Source organism: Octopus sinensis, linkage group LG7, assembly GCF_006345805.1.
Source record: "Octopus sinensis linkage group LG7, ASM634580v1, whole genome shotgun sequence".
In the NCBI taxonomy this organism is placed as follows: Eukaryota; Metazoa; Mollusca; class Cephalopoda; order Octopoda; family Octopodidae; genus Octopus; species Octopus sinensis.
Window position 1 is genome coordinate 82,150,571 of NC_043003.1, and position 21,822 is coordinate 82,172,392.

The 21,822-nt window shown below is 33.3% G+C and overlaps 1 protein-coding gene across 1 annotated transcript in view; it reads left to right on the top strand.

Moving 5' to 3' along the window:
* Nucleotides 1–21,822, top strand: part of LOC115214031 (carbonic anhydrase-related protein 10-like) — a 613,696-nt gene that overhangs the window by 487,133 nt on the left and 104,741 nt on the right. Inside the window, exon 9 of the mRNA XM_029783053.2 lies at nucleotides 1,446–1,485. Coding sequence (XP_029638913.1) covers nucleotides 1,446–1,485 — 40 coding nt within the window. The remainder of the gene's footprint in view (nucleotides 1–1,445; nucleotides 1,486–21,822) is intronic.

Here is a 21,822-nt window from a genome sequence, read left to right on the forward strand (position 1 = left end):
GTTTGACGAGAAGTTTTGTGCAAATGTTGCTTTAATCGCTGTTTATCGAACTCAGCTGGACAGTCAGAACGAGGTGTGTCTTTGAGGTCAGCATTTCTATTTTTGAACTTGGCATACCGATCACGAGCGGATCTTTCAGCTATGTGACTCCCACCATACACGGTACAAATGTTGCTGGCAGCTAATGCGGCCTTAGAACCTTGGTTAAAAGCAAAAGGATGGAGTTGTCGACAATGCTCGTGTTTCTTAACTTGACATTCCATTTTAATGATCTGAAAATAAGCAAATTTAACTAAAATTAACTAGAAAAATAAGAACAAAATAGATTCTAAAATTATTCCAAAATATAATTCTCGAAAAATAATAGATTCCAAAATTTAAAAACGCAATAAATTCCAAAATTTAAAATATCTGCAGGAACTTAGTTGCCAACCCAATATATATATATATATATATATATATATGTATATATATATATATAGATAGATAGATAGATAGATAGATAGATAGATAGATAGATAGATAGATAAATATAAATATTATATATATATATATATATATATATAATATATATATATATATATATATATATATATGTATATATATATATATAGATAGATAGATAGATAGATAGATAGATAGATAGATAAATATAAATATTTATATATATATATATATATATATATACATTTATATATGTAGAAATCTAAGTAATAAGTTCGTTATAGACATGTATAATATCAAATCTTATATAAAACACAAATAACAATGATCAAAATAGATAAGTGATGTTAGAAGTTCAAGTTAGAATTCGAATTTTTACTTTCAACTTCTCTTTTAACTTTAATTTTTAGTAGTGTTTTACATAAGATTTTATCTTATACATGGCTCTAACGAACTTTTTGCTTCTTATTTCCATATTTGAATTGCCTGCTTTTGCAGGCTATTGTTTTGATATGCTGAATATTTATTAGAAATATTTCTTTTGGGATTCCCTACGCACGGATATATATTAGTGCGAGTTGAAAAGAAATATGCTTTACTGTAAGCATGCTCGTACGATTTGCATGCATGTCTCAGTTTTCGGTGTATTGAATATATGCTACAATATAAACCAGTCATGAATATGATCGGGTATTCAGTCGAGCTCACATTAGAAAAATCTATCAGTACTATTCTTAATTCCACAACCTTTTTTTAGTAATAATTCTTTGTAATATACAGAAATATATCATGTTTTATGTGAATAGCAAACTTATTACTTCATTGTTCTAATACGTGGAAAATTCCACTCCAAAATCTATGTAAAGATACCTTGATGTAGACCATGAATTATCACACTTATATAATGTGCTTATATTTAACATTCATAATTTGTTCTTTAAATTTGTCTAGTACATTTCTCTTATGACGTTTTGTTATATTTGTTTCATTTTATTTCACAGACGAACCTATGTACTATGGATAAGAAAACAAAATTCAGAGGTAAATATTGCTTCATTAATTTTCAAATAATCATTTCATCTTACATTCTATGTTATGGAGACCATGATATGTTCAAACGACTCTGAACAATGAAATACGCTGTATTACACACGAAGTAATTTTTTTATTAATGGAGCCGTGATACATAACTCACTTTTATACGCCCATTGAATTCAATATTTTTATAAAGCAAAGGAAAATATTAAAAAAATATTGATTGAGCAGTGACTGGAAGAACTAGTGATAATTGTATATACAAATATACTTACATAGGATAATAAATATAGCAGATTCATGGCATAATCAGTGACTTGCGGAGCAAAATCCCTTATCACTTTTTTCATTCCATCATTTTATACACCGATTGTGAATTCTCAATTCTTACACTTATTTCACGTTTTCTGAAACTGAAAATATTGTAATTATTCAAATTTGAAACATTATTTGTCCTTGCTTTTATGTTTTCTTTCATCCTGAAAAGACATAAACTTTGTTACTGCATTTTTTATACGTTTTGGTATGATTACTTGTATTGTATATGTTACATTATTTGCATTTAATATATGTTTGCAGCTGTATATATCATATTTGTTCCACAATGAACAATTTTAACATATCTTTTGCTTCTGTTGTCCTTGCGCCAGACTGGTTTCGACAAGTCACATAAGCCCTATATTTTACTGAAGCGGCAGATGGAAAATTAGTGTTACTGAAGTGAAATGACTTCAAACTGCGAATCAAAAGCCGTTTGGTTTTCTTGCTGGAGATATACACTTTGCTTTATTGCAAGAGCCAGAATATATTAATATTAAAACCTATTTATATTGAATATATTTAAGACAATTTTCCATCGTTTATAACGTTTCCTTATCAATTACTAGTGCTAGTGTATCGACAGTCTAGGGTTTCCTATAGATATCATTATTTCAATAAAAATTGCCAGATTACAAGTTACTCTGTAGCGTAGAGTATGCTTTCTTTTATGTGAAAATTCATTGCTAAGATAGTAGTTTCCGTTTATGTAACACAAATATATTGCTTGGTATTGAATGTTTTCCTTATCTACCATCGCATACTAGATCACTCATTGATGTTATCTGTTTGTAGTAGAAGAAAATGTGGTCTTCCCGTTTCTATTACACACGGTTAAGCATCTGAAATCAAAAACTGTAATCTTTTCATTGAAATTGTGAATCTCAATAAGTTTGCCAGAAGATTCCAATTGCTAACTGAAAGACGTTTCTATACTTGAAATATCATGCCTGTAACTTCCATCTTTTATTAGTTTCATTGTAATTTTCGGTATTATATATCTGCAAGAAATAGTCTACCAAACATCATTATATGTTCATTAAAGTTTATATATTCGTAGCTCTCTTTAAAATATTTCCAATTGAATAATTCAGCCAGCTGATTACGAATAAGCAAAATGAAATCAGTGTTTTCTAATATCTGACATAACTCGTTGTCTCGTTGTTATTGGTACGTCTAAAGGTTACACTTATATATTACCACATTGCTCCTAACATGGATTAAAAAATGTAAAGTAGTTTTCATTTCTGCACAAATATAAGGGCCTATATATGAATACCCATATGTGTTCTCTCTCTCTCTCAAACGCAATTGCAGCAGTATTCAATTAAAATAGCCATCTATGAATCATTCATAATATATATACATACAGCGTTGATAGGCAAAGTTTTAATAGTTTTCCTCAGAAATAAAATCCTATTTGTATGTGCTCTACTTAGAAACGCTATATATATATAGTAGATACGGATGACATTTCTTCGCAGTTGTGCCAAGAGAGAATGTCAGATGTATTTCCCTCATTTGTGGCCTTGTTAATAACTTGTACTCAAAGCCAGCCACTTGGCAGTAAATGTGATATTCACTGTATAAGACACGTCCTTCGCTGTGGGTAGTAAAGAGATAGGTATTTCGTCTGCCGCTACGCTCTGAGTTCAAATTCCGCCGAGGTCGACTTTGCCTTTCATCCTTTCGGGGTCGATTAAATAAGTACCAGTTACGCACTGGGGTAGATATAATCTACTTAATCCGTTTGTCTGTCCTTGTTTGTCCTCTCTGTGTTTAGCCCCTTGTGGGTAGTAAAGAAATAGATATTTCGCCCGTCGCTACGTTCTGAGTTCTAATTCCGCTGACGTTGACTTTGCCTTTCATCCTTTCGGGGTCGATAAATTAAGTACTAGTTGTGAACTGACCCTAAACCCCCCCCATTTCGGGCCGTGTGTCGAGAATAGAAAATCATATCTTGTATGCGTGTTCACATAATTCTATAACCTATTTAATTTCAGGTGATCACGTACGCCATAGTATTAACTCTAGAGTATGTTTTGCGTGCGGAAATTAGAGGTAAACATGTCTGCCCAGAATGATTTACTTATCGACGCATAAAGAGATTCTTGAATAAGTGATTCATACATTATTAATTTTATCGTTTTAAATCACATTTAAAGTTTAAATAAAATCAGATATTACAGTAATACGGCAAATGTTACTTAACAAATAAATAATATGACCGAATACTAAAGTATACGCTGTAAAAAAAATCCATTACTTCTATAGTAAAATCAAAACTATATATTTTAGTTGCAAATCATGCAAGATACATTAACCTAATTACAGTTATTCGTTGCTCAAATCATTGGCTGTAATTTTAATCTTTTGTGCTTATTGCATAAATGCGCTGGATTGCTATTCACATTGAATGTTTCGAACTTTTTTTTTGTCCTCAATGCGAATTACTTGTGATTAATGCAACATTATCTATTAGCCAAAGGAAATGGATCATGAATAACATTCGGTGATCTAAATTTTAGAAAATGTTCCGTTCTTTATACATTGTTATAAATTATGTTACATTATATTATGATACTAAATTTGGTGAACTTCCAACCAAGAATAAGATACTTCTGTGGATAACTATCTTTAGTGAAATGTGCGCAATAACATTGAAAAAAATGTACTCAAATTGAATAAGTACATATTCTTCAGTATAAACCTCTTCTGTAAAACAAATTCAGCAAATATTAATTTACAATAATTTTGTTTCCATATTAGTCTTATATGTTGTAAGTTTTAAAACTAATGTCCATTTTATAACTACAATAATATAAGTTGCCACACATTACTGCATTATGCGTAGCTCAGCAGAATAATGAAATATATACAAAATATATCTGGAATGTTAATGGAAATATGTAGATTAATAGATTTTTTGAAAATGAATGGTTGGATTAAAACAAACAAAAACTATATCCAAAGTAGTTTCTTGTCACAAGATGGAAATTATTGAAAGAAATTATTCCTTTGAAAGAAATGAAAGGAGAGCAAACGAAGCAAAATCTTGAGTTGGGCTCGAGAACAGAATTTACAATAATGTAACATCAAATAAGTAAAATATATTTTAGAAGTTACAACTCATTTCTAAGAAATTCAATAAAGAAACATTTCCTTCAATGGCATGTAATATATTGTTGGGATCCCTTGCTAGAAAATGTTTAAAATTTGTTATTTGTATTATATATCGTCATACATCATTTAAATGTGTAGGATCAGAATTCTTTCATGGTAATCACATGCAGTTATCATCACGCCTCAGCGCTAATTGTACTTTTATAAATTTCATTCCAATTTTGATAATGAATTTTCTAATATATGCAGTAGTTATTAATGGTGTAGTGAGTTATGTCAAAGACAATTATAAAATTCATAATTAGCATGAAATGTAATGTATTTCATTATAAAGTGAACTAGAACAATGCATATTTTAGAATTGCACACTGAAAATAAGAATAACATACGATTTGATGTGTTCACACACACACACACACATTGTTACTAATCCAAATATTTATTAGTACAAAAGAAATAAATGATGTGGAAACCGTACACAAATTATATGAAGATTCATTGACATTTTTAATATATTTGTGTGTGTAAACATGCATACATACGTACTTAGATAAACAATCAGTTTGAGCTGTGATTCAAACTATATGGTTTCTAGCTGTCATTTTAAAAGTGTTTATATAGACTGTAGTTGAAATTGCTGTTAGTTGAGGTACCGATTAATTGTTTGAGGACGGTATAGTACATCTGTGGAGAAAAGTCAAAATTAAGCTTGAGTCCACTAAATGTCATACGACATTCATAACACCCGATATGAAAGGTGAAAATCGAATTTTAATTTCTCATTTTAACTGTCCCGTAACTCTGTCTTATCTCACTTAATCAAGGTGTGGTGAATTTTTGTGTTGTATATATATATATATATATATATATATATATATATATATATATATATATATATACATTTGCCTTCACCATGATAGATCACTAGCCACTACACATTCTTTATTTTCTCTCCTTGTTTCTTTATGTGTTCCTTTCAGTGGAAGAGCGTAGGCTCGAAACGTTAGACTTTTTCACTTCCTGAAAGCGTTATACAAATACATTTGTTTCTTGTCTACAGCACCTGTCTTCCTCTTTTGATTTTGTGAATTGTCCCATATATATATATATAATATATATATATATATATATATATATATTATATATATATATATATATATATATACATATATACTCTTTTACTCTTTTACTTGTTTCAGTCATTTGACTGTAGCCATGCTGGAGCACCTACTTGAGTCGAGCAAATCGACCCCAGGACTTATTTGTTTGTAAACTTATTGTTTGTAGTACTTATTTTATCAGTCTCTTTCGCCGAACAGCTAAGTTACGGGGACGTAAACACACCAGCTTCGGTTGTCAATCGAAGCTGGGGGGGGGCAAAAACAGACACACACACACACACATATATATATATACACATATATACGACGGGCTTCATTCAGTTTCCGTCTACCAAATCCACTCACCAGGCTTTGGTCGGTCCGAGGCTATAGTAGAAGACACGCTCCCAAGGAGCCACGCAGTGGGACTGAACCACTCCTACGCCTATATATATAATATACATACATACACACACACACACTCATATAATATATATATATATATATATATATACATATACTGCTTTAGTGAATGATTTGTTCTTACTAAACCGTGGTCAAACAGTTGAAAAAGACATGTTACTTTCACACTATTTGGCGTGTATAACTATAATAAATAACTACCGATTAAAAACTTGCAGAAAAATCTCAAGTGAATGAAAATTAATTATTTGCTTCTTAAATTTTCACAACTGTCATTTAAACATGTGTTAACACAACGGGACTTTTAACTGCAGTTATTTAAGCTAAGCACTACAAAGAGTTTAACAATTTTTCAATCGTTTATAACCCACGTTCATAAGAGAGACTAGTGCGTTCCCTAAAACAGTACATATAAAGCAAAAATCACCACGCTTTAGCTTAAACAAATAATAGCTGCTCAAACAACTACTGAACAATGTCAAGAGGCACTAAATTCGGACACAACTTTCACCTTTCATGGGTATTATTCTGATTGTCACACGACACTCTCTTCTTGATTTTAGCTTTGCCGTAACATTCCCGCATGGCTATTAGAGAACCAGTGCCAGCAAATCATTCTGTAACTTAACTGATAGTGATAATAATAATAATAATAACATCGAAAATACCTTAGGAATTTCGAACCTGGGTTCGAAATTTTCCCCCAAAACACCTGATGAAGACTGGAGATTGTATCAGCTGATAAGCTGTGTTAACAAAAAACAAGATGAGGACAAAATATCCATGAAATGTAAATAATGTACGTAATTCCCCATCTCTCAAATATAGAAGTAATTATTCGATTTGACTGTGTGTGTTTGTGTTTGTGCGTATATCCGATAATATTCTAAATATCGTGTATTAGCAATATCGTACATTTACTAATTGTAGCACCAACAACACCATCATTTGTGGTGCTGCCGCAGCTGGCACAATCATCGGACTAAAACGGTGTCACTGCCCATCTATCCATTGAAATGTTGAAATACATTTCTTCGAATGTACTCCGCTGAAGATGGGCCACTTACACGTACACATGTATATACGTGCCCAGTGGTTAGGGCAGTGGACTCGCGGTCATAGGATCGCGGTTTCGATTCCCAGACCGGGCGTTGTGAGTGTTTATTGAGCGAAAACACCTAAAAGCTCCACGAGGCTCCAGCAGGGGATGGTGGTGATCCTTGCTGTACTCGTTCACCACAACTTTCTCTCACTCTTACTTCCTGTTTCTGTTGTACCTGTATTTCAAGGGGCCGGCTTTGTCACTCTCTGTGTCACGCTGAATATCGCCGAGAACTACGTTAAGGGTGCACGTGTCTGCGGAGTGCTCAGCCACTTACACGTTAATTTCACGAGCAGGCTGTTCCGTTGATTCGGATCAACCGGAACCCTCATCGTCGTAACCGACGGAGTGCTTCCATCAAATGTATACCAGCAATTTTCTCATTCTTATAACTCACATTCTGTTTGCCTAAATGAAATTAGTCTAGTACATTAATTGCTTGGTCTGTTCTGAAGAAATATTTGAATGATATGTGTACGTGAAGAGCTTTCCAAGGAATGGCTTCTAGTATCAACTGTGATACGAATGAGTATGTTTGTGGATAATATATCGAATAAATAAAAGCTGATATAGAATAGAATTGATAATTTAAGGAATGTAGAGGTAATATTCTAGCATTTTACGAGCCATATGTTAGGTGATAAATATATCAGTCTTTTGTACAGATTTCAATAATGAATTCCGTGTTAAGTTAATAAACATTTGCAGAGCAGCTGCATGAAATGCGTTCTGTCATCTTTTACTTTTCAAGTTACTGGAATACCTGACGTTGCTGATCGGAATGTATTTTCCACAATTTATGTATATGCTAGAGCACCTAATGGATTACGTTTTATGTAAAAATTCGAAGAAATAATCACTGAACTAATTGACAGAACAGAAACTTCCCAAAACAAAGTTATCAGTGAAGAAGACGTAGCACTGACAATTACAGTTGAATTCCTCATTTAAATAGGTGTATGCTAAAACTACCATACAAGTTGCTTAAGCCTGCAACGCTGATAAATTAAAAAATATGCATTTTGTCCAAAATGTCAACAAATAAAAAGCGATATATTGTGAGCAGTAAAGTATAACGAAACACATTCATCTTCAGCTGCAATAAAGTTTAGACATTGCATTTTGACGGTCATATTTTTCAATATGAAACACCGATGAATAATTCTATCAGTTTCATATTCACACGGTTTTTTGTACAGTCGTTTCACGTGTGTGTTGTGTGAATATAGTAGGATGTGTGGTGGCTTTTTATGCATAGTAGGTGTCGGAAATCTAGGTTTAATTTCAAATTATGTTGCCTACAATAACTAGAAGTCGAGAGATTGTGTAAAGGGTATACTTCTGCATCTAGTTGTGTGTATATGGAATCCTGCATCTAGCTGTGTGTATATGGAATCCTGCATCTAGCTGTGTGTATATGGCAATGCACACCTTAAACTTGTTTGTGTAGTACTGTGATTCGTAATTGGTGATTCATGTATTTTTTGTGTGAATGACTCTGTGTCATTCATGCAATTGTACGGTGTATACATGTATACTTGTGCGTACTTATATATAGCAGGGTTTGTGCAGTTGTGTGTAATGCTGTATGACAAGTAGTTTGTGTGTTGAAGAGCGTACTATATCTATAGAGTTGTATACTTGATGTATATGTGTAATTATATGTGTGATGTTATATGTTTAGGGGTATATGTAATGCCATTGTGTATAACTATTCAGCTAGTTTGATTTGTAACATAGCCGCCAAACGCACCTATTGCTTAGGTCAATGTTTTACCCGAGTTATTTATATTTTTGAAGCCATACCGCTTTTGATTACTGATGCGTATTAATATCTTGTAAGTATAATCTTACAAGATAAGCATCGTCTGTTTCTAACAGGTTTCCGTAGTATCAGACTTTGCGTTACAACCTACAGTTCTTACGTCCTAGTGGTTCTCAGTTACCTTTCAGTGACTACAAATTGTAAATTATAATTCTCATATTGTCTCTTGATCAATGATTTCTTCCTCAGTTATGCTTCTGCTTTTGATTTATATATATATATATATATGTGTGTGTGTGTGCGTGTGTGTGTGTCAACACACACACACAAAGATACGCGAATATATTCACGTATCTTTATATATGTGTATTCATATATATATCGAATATGATGCACACATATATTAAATATATCATTGTTTCCTGTGTCATTGCAACCAATTACATTTCTATAATATTTAGTTTTCAAAAGGGGATTTACAAATCACATAATTAAACAAATATGTACAATTGATGCATATGCGGTTTCTTTGATCTATAGAACGATAAACAATACTACAGTGAGTATCTGTGTAATTTAATTCACCATAAACACAGATTATTTTGAAACCTAGCTTTGATCGATATTTTATTCTCGAAAATAAGATAGATATTGTTTGAATTCTAATCACCGTGCGTTCAGCACTGCTATCCAGATAACTACAGCAGTCAACGTCACTATGCGTATAGCAATCACAGCTAAAGCCATCGCCATAAGTAATCTGTTTTTGAATAGACGATTAAGTAATTGTTTGATGCCTACTACCAAAATACTAGCTGTCTATGCGGTAGAATAAACTTGCAAACTTGCGAAAAATTCTGCAGGAAATATAATTAAACGGATGATTAACTGAACAGCAATTTTCCACATAATAGCTTCTGTTTCATCCTTGATAGAGATTTGACATTTTGTTAGTAATCTAATTCATGTAATCGGCTGCAAAACAGTGGGAGGAATGTAATCCAGCTATGTTTAGGATATTAATGACTTTGTTATTAACAACAAGATTTGATACTGTATCATCACCACGAGGAAGGAAATTAAAGACACGAATGAGAATACGCTTTAAACTAAACGCATTATTTATTACTTTTTTGAAAAAGTGAAACTATAAACAGTTCTCAATGATATTGGACATAATCATTATTAACATCCACGAGATATATCTTAACTGGTACCTCATACATAAGAGAAAACAAACTCACATACACCGACACACACGCACATGCGCATACGCACGTACACACTAAGAAATTCGCTTAATTCCATATCGGATAACTGTCTATATCGGTTAAAAGCATTACTTTTCATAACGTCGAGACGAACGCCGTCAAATGAGTATAAGTTGACCGATAAATTGCATATGCAAATGCAGCCAATTTCGGTTAATTCGATATCTTCCACTTGCTGATTGTTTTATGATTGTGTACACAAGTGTGTGTGTGTGTGTGTGTGTGTGTGTACATATATATCTATAAACACGCACGCACACATACACACACATGCAGTGTATCTTGTGTGTACAAATAGATGTACAACTGCTACTGTTAAACATTGTCCAATGTGCTAGTGGTCAAACAACTACTATATTTAATAATATTATTAGGTATGAGATGGAGAGCAAGCGTAGAAGATAACGTAAGTTTATATTATTAAGTCCTACCTACATTTCGCCATTGCCATTCTTGGAATTCTGAAATGGGGTTTTCAAGTGTATCTGGCTACTTAGCCACAACGGATCGTCAGAAATCACTTCATCGCATAATCTCTCTATATATAAACGGCAGTTTGTCTGTGTGCGTGTCTGTGTGTCTGTTAGGTTGTACCCTCACCCTGACAACGGCTTTCAACCGATTCTGATGAAACTTGACACACACATAGCCCAATGCCATAATTCAAAACTAACGCAGCGAAAATTTTGAAAAGTTCTCCCAGTTCTGAAATTCGACATGGGGTCGAGAATCAGAAACACAAACCACAGACTGTCTAGGGGACGCAACTCGACCTTTTTAACTCTCAAAAAAAAAATTACCATCATTTTTTTTCCATAAATATCTAAAAATGCTTTATAGTTATTTCCCTTACAAACGCGAACAACGCCGGGCGATACTGCTAGTGTTACATATATAGGTGTGCGTGATTATGTATATGTGTGAATGTCTGTGAAAATAGTTATCTGCTCATAGTGATCTTGTTAGTAACAATCATCTTGTATGTTCAAATTCCACCGAGGTGACATTGCCTTTCATCCTGTCGGGTACGATAAATTAAGTACTAGTTACGCACTAGGGTCGATGTAACCGACTTAATCCCTTTGTCTGTCCTTGTTTGTCCCCTCTATGCTTTGCCCCTAGTGGGCAATAAAGAAATAAGAATCATAGTACGGTACTCTTCCAGCATTCTTTATTTTCCTGAACAACAAGAGACCGGTACGCTTTAGAGGAAGTATCGTGATGGGCTAATTTTATTTGCTGCTATTTTCTTGCAGCGGTGTGCTACTTAATGCATCGGAGAACCTGACCCATGGTTTTAAATACCAGCTATATAACATTTAAGTTCTTGACTTGTGTCACACGTGTAGAGGAAATCCAGCTATAGAGGATATAACATCACCTTTAGTTAGCAGATTGAAATATGCATGCCCTAATAAGCCTGAATGTCTGAACTTCCTCGTTGCTCTTCTTCAAGAAATCAACAGAATAATGAGAGGAGTGAGTCTTCCTGAATTACTCTCCTGATTTTCCCATTACCTAATCATTCATTTCTCTTCAGTTATACTTCCCATTGTCTCATCGATTTTTATAAAGAGCATAAAAATGTTAATATTTCCACGAACTCAGTGCGTGAGTGGGCTTTTCAAAATCCAATACAATGGTTCATTATCGTATCACTTCTAGTGTATCAGGCACTTGATCTTTATTTCTCCCTCTTGATTTCTCTGATAATTTCTCAAAATGGTTGTTTCAGCTAGTATGAGATTATTTAGTAACCACAGCAATAGTAGCCATACATTAGATCTCTTTTTACTGATTCTACTCACACGCTTTATCTTTTTGTATTCATATAGTCCTTCATTTTGTTATTCACGTTGAGGTTCCTACACTTCATATATATCTTTTCAATGTCCCCCTCATTATGTTTGCTAGCTGCAAATTAAAGAATTCTTCTCCTCTTCTTTTCTTCTCCTCTTCCTCCACCTCCTCTTCCTCTCTCCTCCTTCTTGCCCAATAAAATAAGAACTAGTTAAGTACTAGGGGTCAATATAATCGTTTTACCCTCTCCTCCAAAGAATTATTATTATTATTATTATTATCATTATTATTATTATTATTATCATTATTATCATTATTATCATTATTATTATTATTATTATTATTATTATTAGTATTATTAAGGTGGCAAGCTGGCTGAATCGTTAGCATGCTGGACCAAATGCTTAGCAGTATTTCGCCTGTTGCTACATTCTGAGTTCAAATTCCACTGAGGTCGATTTTGCCTTTCATCCTTTGGTAGTTAAGATCTTAGGGTCGAATCATCTTGAAATTTGGAACGGATCTGTTCAATATGTAATCTCGGTGTTGTAACAATTTGCGCCCTAGTTATATTGTTATATGTTATTTCTTTTGAGGTTAGTCGGCACCTGTTTATTTAACAAAAGTTTGGTATTTCTTTCATTCTGGCGATTTTGCGATCATTACTAGCCATTCCAATACACACATACATATATAGGTGTGTGCATTTTTGCATGAAATTTTTATACTTCAATCAGTGTATGTGTGTGTGTGTGTGTGTTTGTGAGACAGTTTTAAATTTATATTAAAATCATTATGCATATAGGACAAAAAGTACAAATAAATTCAGCTAGCATTTTGCAGACAAACTATCATAATACCAAATTTTCTATGCTTTGTTTTTATATGAATATCCATATTAATATTTCTTGAAACAACAAAACGTCGAGCTAACAAAATCATTAGCTCACCGGCATTTATTAACAGCATTTCGTCAAATTCCGCCGGGGTCGACATATTCATTCATCCTTTTGTGGCCGGTAAAAAATAAGTGTCAGTTGTACACTGATATTGATTTAAATGGCTTAACTCTTCCCCAAATCTGCTGGCTTTGTGCCAAATTTTTGATAATATTTCTTAAAATTATTGCATATTATTAAATGACACTGTAATGGATGGAGATAGTCACTCTATATTGCAAAATAGGAAATTCCTCGTTGATCTTAGGAATCATACTCCACTGTAACATAATTACCATAGTACCCCTACTGTGAGTGAAATACGTCTTTACAGTAATGACAACATTAGCACATAATGATATATTAAGCACGTTTCCATCCACAACCGTTCTTTTGACACAAACTGCTGTGAATTTATGAACACGGTTTGACTTTCTAATTTATTACTATTAAATAATAATCGTGTTATGATCCATTTAGCCTATTATTAGAGTCGTTGATATTGTATTATAAGCATAGCGTTTTCAGTGCAATTTAGATAATCTGACTAAATCGCCATTATATGGTTACATGTATTTAGTTTTAGATTTATTCAGCAAAAGTCATGTATCTTATAATTGATGAATGTTAAGACTTAACAATTATGACTTACACCCGTTTACCTAATGCATTTTCATCATATTCCATTGTAATTGAAACGATTATATTGGACGGGGTGAAGTAACAGATTATGATACAGGCTCCCGATGACTTTAGGGGACGACATAATTTAAAATATGTATTCAAACGTATACGCTTCACATCCGATCTTAATGTATTTCAAAAAGATTTAAATGTATTTCGAAATATTTTGTACAACTCTATCTATATAAACATCAAAACGATGAACTTTTGAGCATAAAATTAGAATCGACATGGTCTGTAAGGTAAAATACTAAGCAATGCATCATTTTTTCTTCCTTTTATCAAATAGTACAACATAACAAATATGGCACTACTAATTATAGTGAACTGATGACCTAGTAGTGAAATCAATAGTATTGTATAATAAAGTACTGTGAGGAGTATCACTAATTATAACCATGTAGTTATAATGACTACATAAAAGTTAAATGATGCTTCCAGATGCATGCCTCAAGTGGGCAGTGATGCTTCTGCTTCAGTACTAATTTCTACATCACCTATCACTTCAAAAGTTCTTCATTTGTCAAATATGATAAAATGAAATTACAAAGTTTATTATGCCACAAAATATATTATATCTATGTACTTAGTTATTTCACATTGGGAAATACATCTAAGACTATATTTCTACAAATTATTGCTAGTTATATTTTTGTGTGAAATAAGAATTTTGTGTGAAATAAGAATTTTGTGTGAAATAAGGGTACATTAAAAATTAAGAAATGTGATGTAATTAGTCTTCTTTGAACTCAATTATGGGTTAAATAGTAGCATTGTTCTGCGACAACATCATGTGGCAAGCAAAAATATCAAATGTTGCTGAAGGAGAATGCGCAAATTTGTGCAAGATTGGGATTAGTAGCAATTGATAAACTATATTATCTAAGCAAAGTGAATATTTAAGAAACAATTAAACAATTAACAAAATAATAGATGTAAAAAATAAGTGAAATGCAATAAATAAAGTATTAAAACGCTTTGCAGGATCTCAAAGAGCTAAGAATTATTCAAGGAGAGAGAGTGAGAGAGAGAGTGTGTGTGTGTGAGAGAGAGAGAGAGAGAGAGAGAGAGAGAAAGGAAATCTTTAGATGAGAATACCTCAGGAGATACAAGTAAATTGCGAAATAGACTCAATAGAAAGAACGCGCTCAAGGCAATGAATACATGAGTTGTCTCTTTAATGTGGTAAAAGCGTTGTTAGATGGATAACGAATGATCCTGAGAAAATGAACGGAAAAACCGAGAAAGCGATGACGATGAACAAAGAACTGTACCTTAAAAACGATGTCGATAGATTGCCTGTGTCTTGAAAATAGTGGGAAAGAGGACTCATAAGAAGCGAGATCTGTGTGGTCAATAAGAAAAGGTTTAGTTTGAGATGGAACGCTAATTAAGCAGATATAATTTTTGATTGTTGCTGTTAGAAATAGCAACAGGATAACTAGTGAAAATGTAACACAACAAAGAAAATTAAGAAATAAGATGGAGAGCAAAGATTGAATCACTGCAAATTTAAAGTGATACACGGGTGAAGGTTCGAGGAATGAATAGTTTATTCATATGCTACATTATCAATAACAAAAGGAAATTGGGGATGAGCTGGCAGAATCGTTAGCATGTCTGGCAAAATACTTAGCAGCATTTCTTACGTTGCCGAGGTCGGTAAAACAAGTATCTGTTGAGCACCGGGGTCGATGTAATCGATTTAGCTTCTCGCCGAAATTTGCTGGCCTTGAGCCAAAATTATATATCAGTAGAGAAAGGAAATATATTCTTGATTAAATATATCAATTAAGACTAAAAAAGCATTTATTTCTTTTACATCTTGAAATGCAACAGAAATTTCTTTTAACCCAATATATATTTCAAATATATAATTATTCTAATAACCTTCATGATTTTAGCATACATTACTAGATGTAAATTGGAGTTCGATATATAATTTAACCACATACGCATGGTTGAACGTAATATTCAGACAAATTTCTTCTTGTGAATTTTATCGTAGTGTTTTATTCACCCTGTAAGAAAGCCTAATTTTTAGAATATTGATTACATATTTGTCTATGGCAGTAATATCATTGAAAACTTTGACAGATCGCACAGGAGATTTCCACTATTACTTGAACTATAATATAATGTTGAACATGTGTACATCTTCAAAATAGACCTGAAAGGAAATGTAATTAGCAAAAATCGTGTTCTTTTACCCATGGTATTTTTATGTTGTTAATGTTTCAAAGAAGTTATTTATAGAGTTATTGTATTAAACACTCTCCTTTTTCCCTAGTGTTCACTATTGATTATGCAAAATATTTTTGATGTAGTTATTCAAACCAAATTAATTCATCATCGTTCACTAATTGGAAATTAATTATAATGTCATTAAAAAGTAATTCATCAGTTTTAGGCATGGAATAATAATTTAATTATGTAGTTCATTTATTTCAAATCATTTACGAATATTTTACATGCATATTTTATACTCACCCATGAATGAATGACAATAAGGCCGAATAATGTATCTTCTCAATTACAAATCAAGGATTGCATATTCTGTATATGTCATAAATGTTTTGAAATTTCAAAATCAATATTTTAAAATATACATATTCAAATTAATTAAGTCACAAATCAAGATTATCTCATACAAAACCAAAGTTACCAGAATTTTATTGTGATTAAAATAGTCACTGTTCTTTCCAAAATTGCTCAATCCCAAATACTCAAAACTTCTCTCTTCGGCAAAAATATCCTAGGCTTATTTCTCTTTGGATTTGATGTAGATAAATTCTAACTATTATCTGATCATACAGGATTGGCCAGAAGTTACCTGACAGTAAATCAAAACTAACTCTAAGATAAAAACCAAAAAATTATTTGATATGTGACTTCGCAAATAAATAGACAAATGTTGAAAACAAAAACGGTAATTTTAACTCACAACATTCAGAATTGGAATAAATAAATAAAACTGAATATTCGGTACTTATGGAACTTTGATTTACTGTCGGGTGACTTTTGGCCAACCATGTATTACTTTCTTCTCGTTATACGCAGAAGATATATCTTTAGACACTACTTCCTACTTATTAAATTTATTTCATGTTACCCAACAGATAATTACTTTTGACACTGATTTATGCTTTCATATAATTCCCTACGTCAATTAGTATACTTATTTGTTTAGTTCTGAAATCAGCTCTGACCTTGTAGATATATGGCCAAAGGCTTTTAAACTTTACCAAATCGTACTTTGTTTCAGAAGTAGTGTATCGAATATATCCTTCTCTTCATTTTGGATGTTAGATTGCATGATATAAGAGATCATTTTACTATTATTTCTGACAAGCTGTAAGACGATGAAGTGGCTTACTCTATTTAACTCGAAATTGTTACACTGTCGAATATTGTGGTAAATATAAAATAAATAAGAGAAATTTCAGATACGTAAAAAGAACCAACATATTACAATTTTGGATGAATAGCTGATTAACTAGGTAAAATACATGAACACTACAAATTTTTTCTTCTATTTGTCACACATAGCTGTTGCATTTTCCTTCAGAAACAGCGTCTAATCTACGAAGTTCAAGGATGCCTTTAATGGATTCTTAGGTATAATTTCTAGAACAGAAAGATTACTAGGTAATACTGTTGTATTTATTATGTTCAACCCGGAAACGAACTGAGTGTTATTCTACACTCTTCATAACATGTACAAACGCAAAGAAAAGTTTACTTGACATATATTAAGTACAGAAGAAACAGTTTTATTATAGAAGATGGGTGTTAATAGTGTAATAAATGCAAGAGATACACATGTACAATTAGAATAAAGGAAGAGAGGAGTGTCTACCATTTCATCTACTTCAACTAATTGGAATTTAATGCTTCGACTGTCATTAACGTTTCTTAAGAGGGAAGGCAGTATACTTCCACATACAAATATACAACTCTTTACACTGATTTTATTTGTTATACACATTTACGCACAAACCCACCTACATTGTCACGTATATTATCACTCATGCAAACTCAAATTCACACACTTGTAACGAAACAACACACACAGAAATTGTATTGTGCATATGTGTGTGTGCATGCGTGTGTGTTTGTGTGCGTATGTGCGAGAGAGAGAGGAGGAGGGATAGAGAGAGAGATTGGCTGTGTGCTCAAAGAAATGTTTTCTATTTAGAGTAAACGAATTGAAAATAAAACTTTTTATAGTTGTCTTCTCTCTTGAAATTTCTAATTATACTCATCATTAGGGTCATGCGTACACATTTACGCAACAACTGTTATATTCTCTTCTCTCCCCACATCTCTTTCTCTGTCCGCCTCTGTCTATCTTCCACTCTCTTTCTCTCTCTCTATATCACTCTGTGCAATCGTGTGTATTTGCATGTATTTATGATAGTATACGTGCTAAGCAATGTGTGCTGGCGCTCTCACAAATATGAAATGATCTGCATATTTACAAATACATATGTCAGCTTATAAACATGCAGTGTAATATGAATTATCTACCTCGTAATATTGTTACACTTTTAAGCAGAGTGTTTGTGAAGGCAACTAAAGTCAATGTAGAAAAAGGAATATTGGATAAAAATATAAATTATCTTCATATATCTGACTATATTTACATTCGACAGATTGTTTGTTGTTAACACAACGTTTCGGCTGATAAACCCTCCAGCCTTCTTCAGGAAATTTACAACCTGGGTTCTCATTCCTAAGGTATATTTCGATGTCTTTGTTATTATTATTATTATTGTTGTTCAGATCACTGCCTGGAATTGAACTCGGAATCTTGGGATTAGTAGCCCGTGCTCTTAACCACTACACCATATACCAATGAGCAATTATGGAGTGAATTTTGGGGCTTATAAATCTAATATTCTCCTATCCTTCCTTAATACCGGTTCCCATATGCTACTCATATCTGCACTCGGCCTGCTTAGGAGGATGTTGTGTCCTAGCATGTGTGCTGCTTCTTTTAGTTTTCGTATTTTCCAGTGCTCTTTTCTGTCTATTATTTTCACTTCATCCCACAGAAGCAGGTTGTTTCCATTTTTCCATACATGATCAGCTATACCCGATTTATCGATATCTCCTCGTGTCACAGCTTTGCGATGTTCGTCTACCCTTATTTGGAGGGGGCGGCATGTTTCTTCTTTGTATAACCTGTCACAGCTGCATGGGATGGAGTACATTCAGTCTTTAGTCATATTCTCTTCTATTGGTGGTTTTACTCGAAGGAAATATTTGCGAAGTGTTGTATTACTCTTGAATACTGTCCTGATGTCATATGGGCCGCATATATTTTGTATTTTTTCGAAGAGGCCTTTCAATGGGGTAGACAGACTGTGGACAGTTTATTGGTCTCATCCTCTCTCTTCTTCATAATTGGAGTGGATAGTATACTTTTGAGGTAGTTGTTGCTTAATAGATTGTTACTGAGCTTGATCATTTCTTCGTGGTGGGTATCAAAATCGCTATTTATATTCTTAGCTCGATGTTTTAGGCACTGAGCAATCCCTCTCTTTACACTGTATGGTTGGTGGGAATTGAAGTTGAGGTATCTTCTAGTAAAGGTCGGCTTACGGTGTACGGATGTCCTGAATCCATACTTGGGGCGTTTTATTAATACGCCCAGGAATGCCAGCTGATTGTATTTTTCCTTTCCCATTGTAGACTGTATGGATGGCTTTGTTGAGTTCACATGATCTAATAACACTAGGACATCTTCCTGGTGGGGCCAGAGTATAAAGGTGTCATCAAAATATCGAAGCCATAGTTTTGGTTTTAGTGGTTTTGATCCTAAAGCCAAATTCTTAAAGTATTCCATGTCGGCTATTACCGGTGATAATGGCGAACCCATATCTAAACTCTCCTCTTGTCGATATATATCCGTCGAATGTAAAGAATATCCGTCAAATATAAATAATGTGCATCATTCATCATCTCTTAGATATAGATCTGACTATATTTGTTTTCAATTTATAATCTGAACTCGTCTTCATATTACATCACGCTTTTGTACTGCATCTTCGTTTATATAGAGAGATATATCGTTGCTTCTATGTTACCTTTCAGTGTTGCGATAGGAACTGGATTGTAAATTCTTTTTCCACTCTATAATGTCACTGTATGTAGGTAACATTCGTATAATCTAAATAGAAATATAGTTTTCCTACCATAGTTACACTAATTATATTGCATATTATCGTTTTTGTATCGACTCCCTTTTACTGAACAGTAAATATTTGGTTAGGTTTTAGAACGTATCTCTTAAATATAAATGCTATTAACATACAAAATCTAGGAGAAACTGAAGCCTTGTTTTATTTATTCAATTTTTTTTCTACTTTTGCATGTGTTAGTACATTACGTTTCAAATACATAATTTAAAAGGATTACTGCCTATATGTATAAAACACAATAGCATGAAGGTATTCATTGATAAATATCATATTATGTTGCATTAAACACCCTGGGAAAGCAACACAGCTGACATAAGTTCACTGTACCGTCCCCTTCAATTATTAATTCTTCGAAATTCTACAAAACTAAACAGTAGTATTCAATCTATGCTGCTCAAAAGTGAGCAAAAATAATACTGCTCAAAAATGTTATTTGGAATGAAATATATAAAAATTAATTTTCGTATTTTCAGAAAAAAAATATCATCTCCAGGAACACGGAAATTGTGCAAATTAATGACGTTTACGAATCACTTTCTATTATATTTGTAATTACGTAAATCGATTGAGTAACGGAACTTCTGGCATGTCAAAACAAGCACATAATTTATTGGCATGAAATCAGTTGCTAGCACATCTAGCCTCAGTCTAATTGACATGATACTTTGCAATGCTTTTTGTTCCTACATAGCTACTATCGTTACCGCATGTTCCCAGCGTTGTCTAAACTGTCAGATTCAAACAAATTATCTAGATCATCTTTATCATCGCCCCCATATTTTTTCCAGCGCTGCCACTCTACTAGCAACTTTATCCGGCTTTGCCCTGCAGAAAATCACACACTAATTCTATTTGTGTCCGTGTGTTTTACTTGCAATCCGTAAACGTACGCTTATTCGTGTATTGCATTGCTTTCAAGTGATACTTACTATGTTACAGTAATATTACATGTCAAATTAAATAAAATAGAAGCAGAAACTCCCTTTCTTTTGCGCCATATAAACATATCCTTATCCATATGTAGCTTCACCTGTTGACTTTACGTGGAATATTAGATGTTGATCCCGGGTACAATCTATGTACTTACGTACAAAAGAGGACTTGTGCGCCGTCTTGATAGTGTGGTTAAGAAGTTAGTTTCGTAAGTACAAGGCTTCATATTTGGTGTTGCACCTGCGGCAAGTGTCTCCTACTATAACCCCAGTTTGTCTTTTGTCTTCTGAATGATTTTGGTAAACGGAATCTGTGTAGAGTAGCATATATATATATATGGAGGCGCAATGGCCCAGTGGTTAGGGCAACGGACTCGCGTTCATAGGATCGCGGTTTCGATTCCCAGACGGGGCGTTGTGAGTGTTTATTGAGCGAAAACACTTAAAGCTCCACGAGGCTCCGGCAGGGGATTGTGGTGATCCCTGCTGTACTCTTTCACCACAACAGTCTCTCACTCTTACTTCCTGTTTCTGTTGTACCTGTATTTCAAAGGGCCGGCCTTGTCACTCTCTGTGTCACGCTGAATATCCCCGAGAACTACGTTAAGGGTACACGTGCCTGTGGAGTGCTCAGCCACTTACACGTTAATTTCACGAGCAGGCTGTTCCGTTGATTCGGAT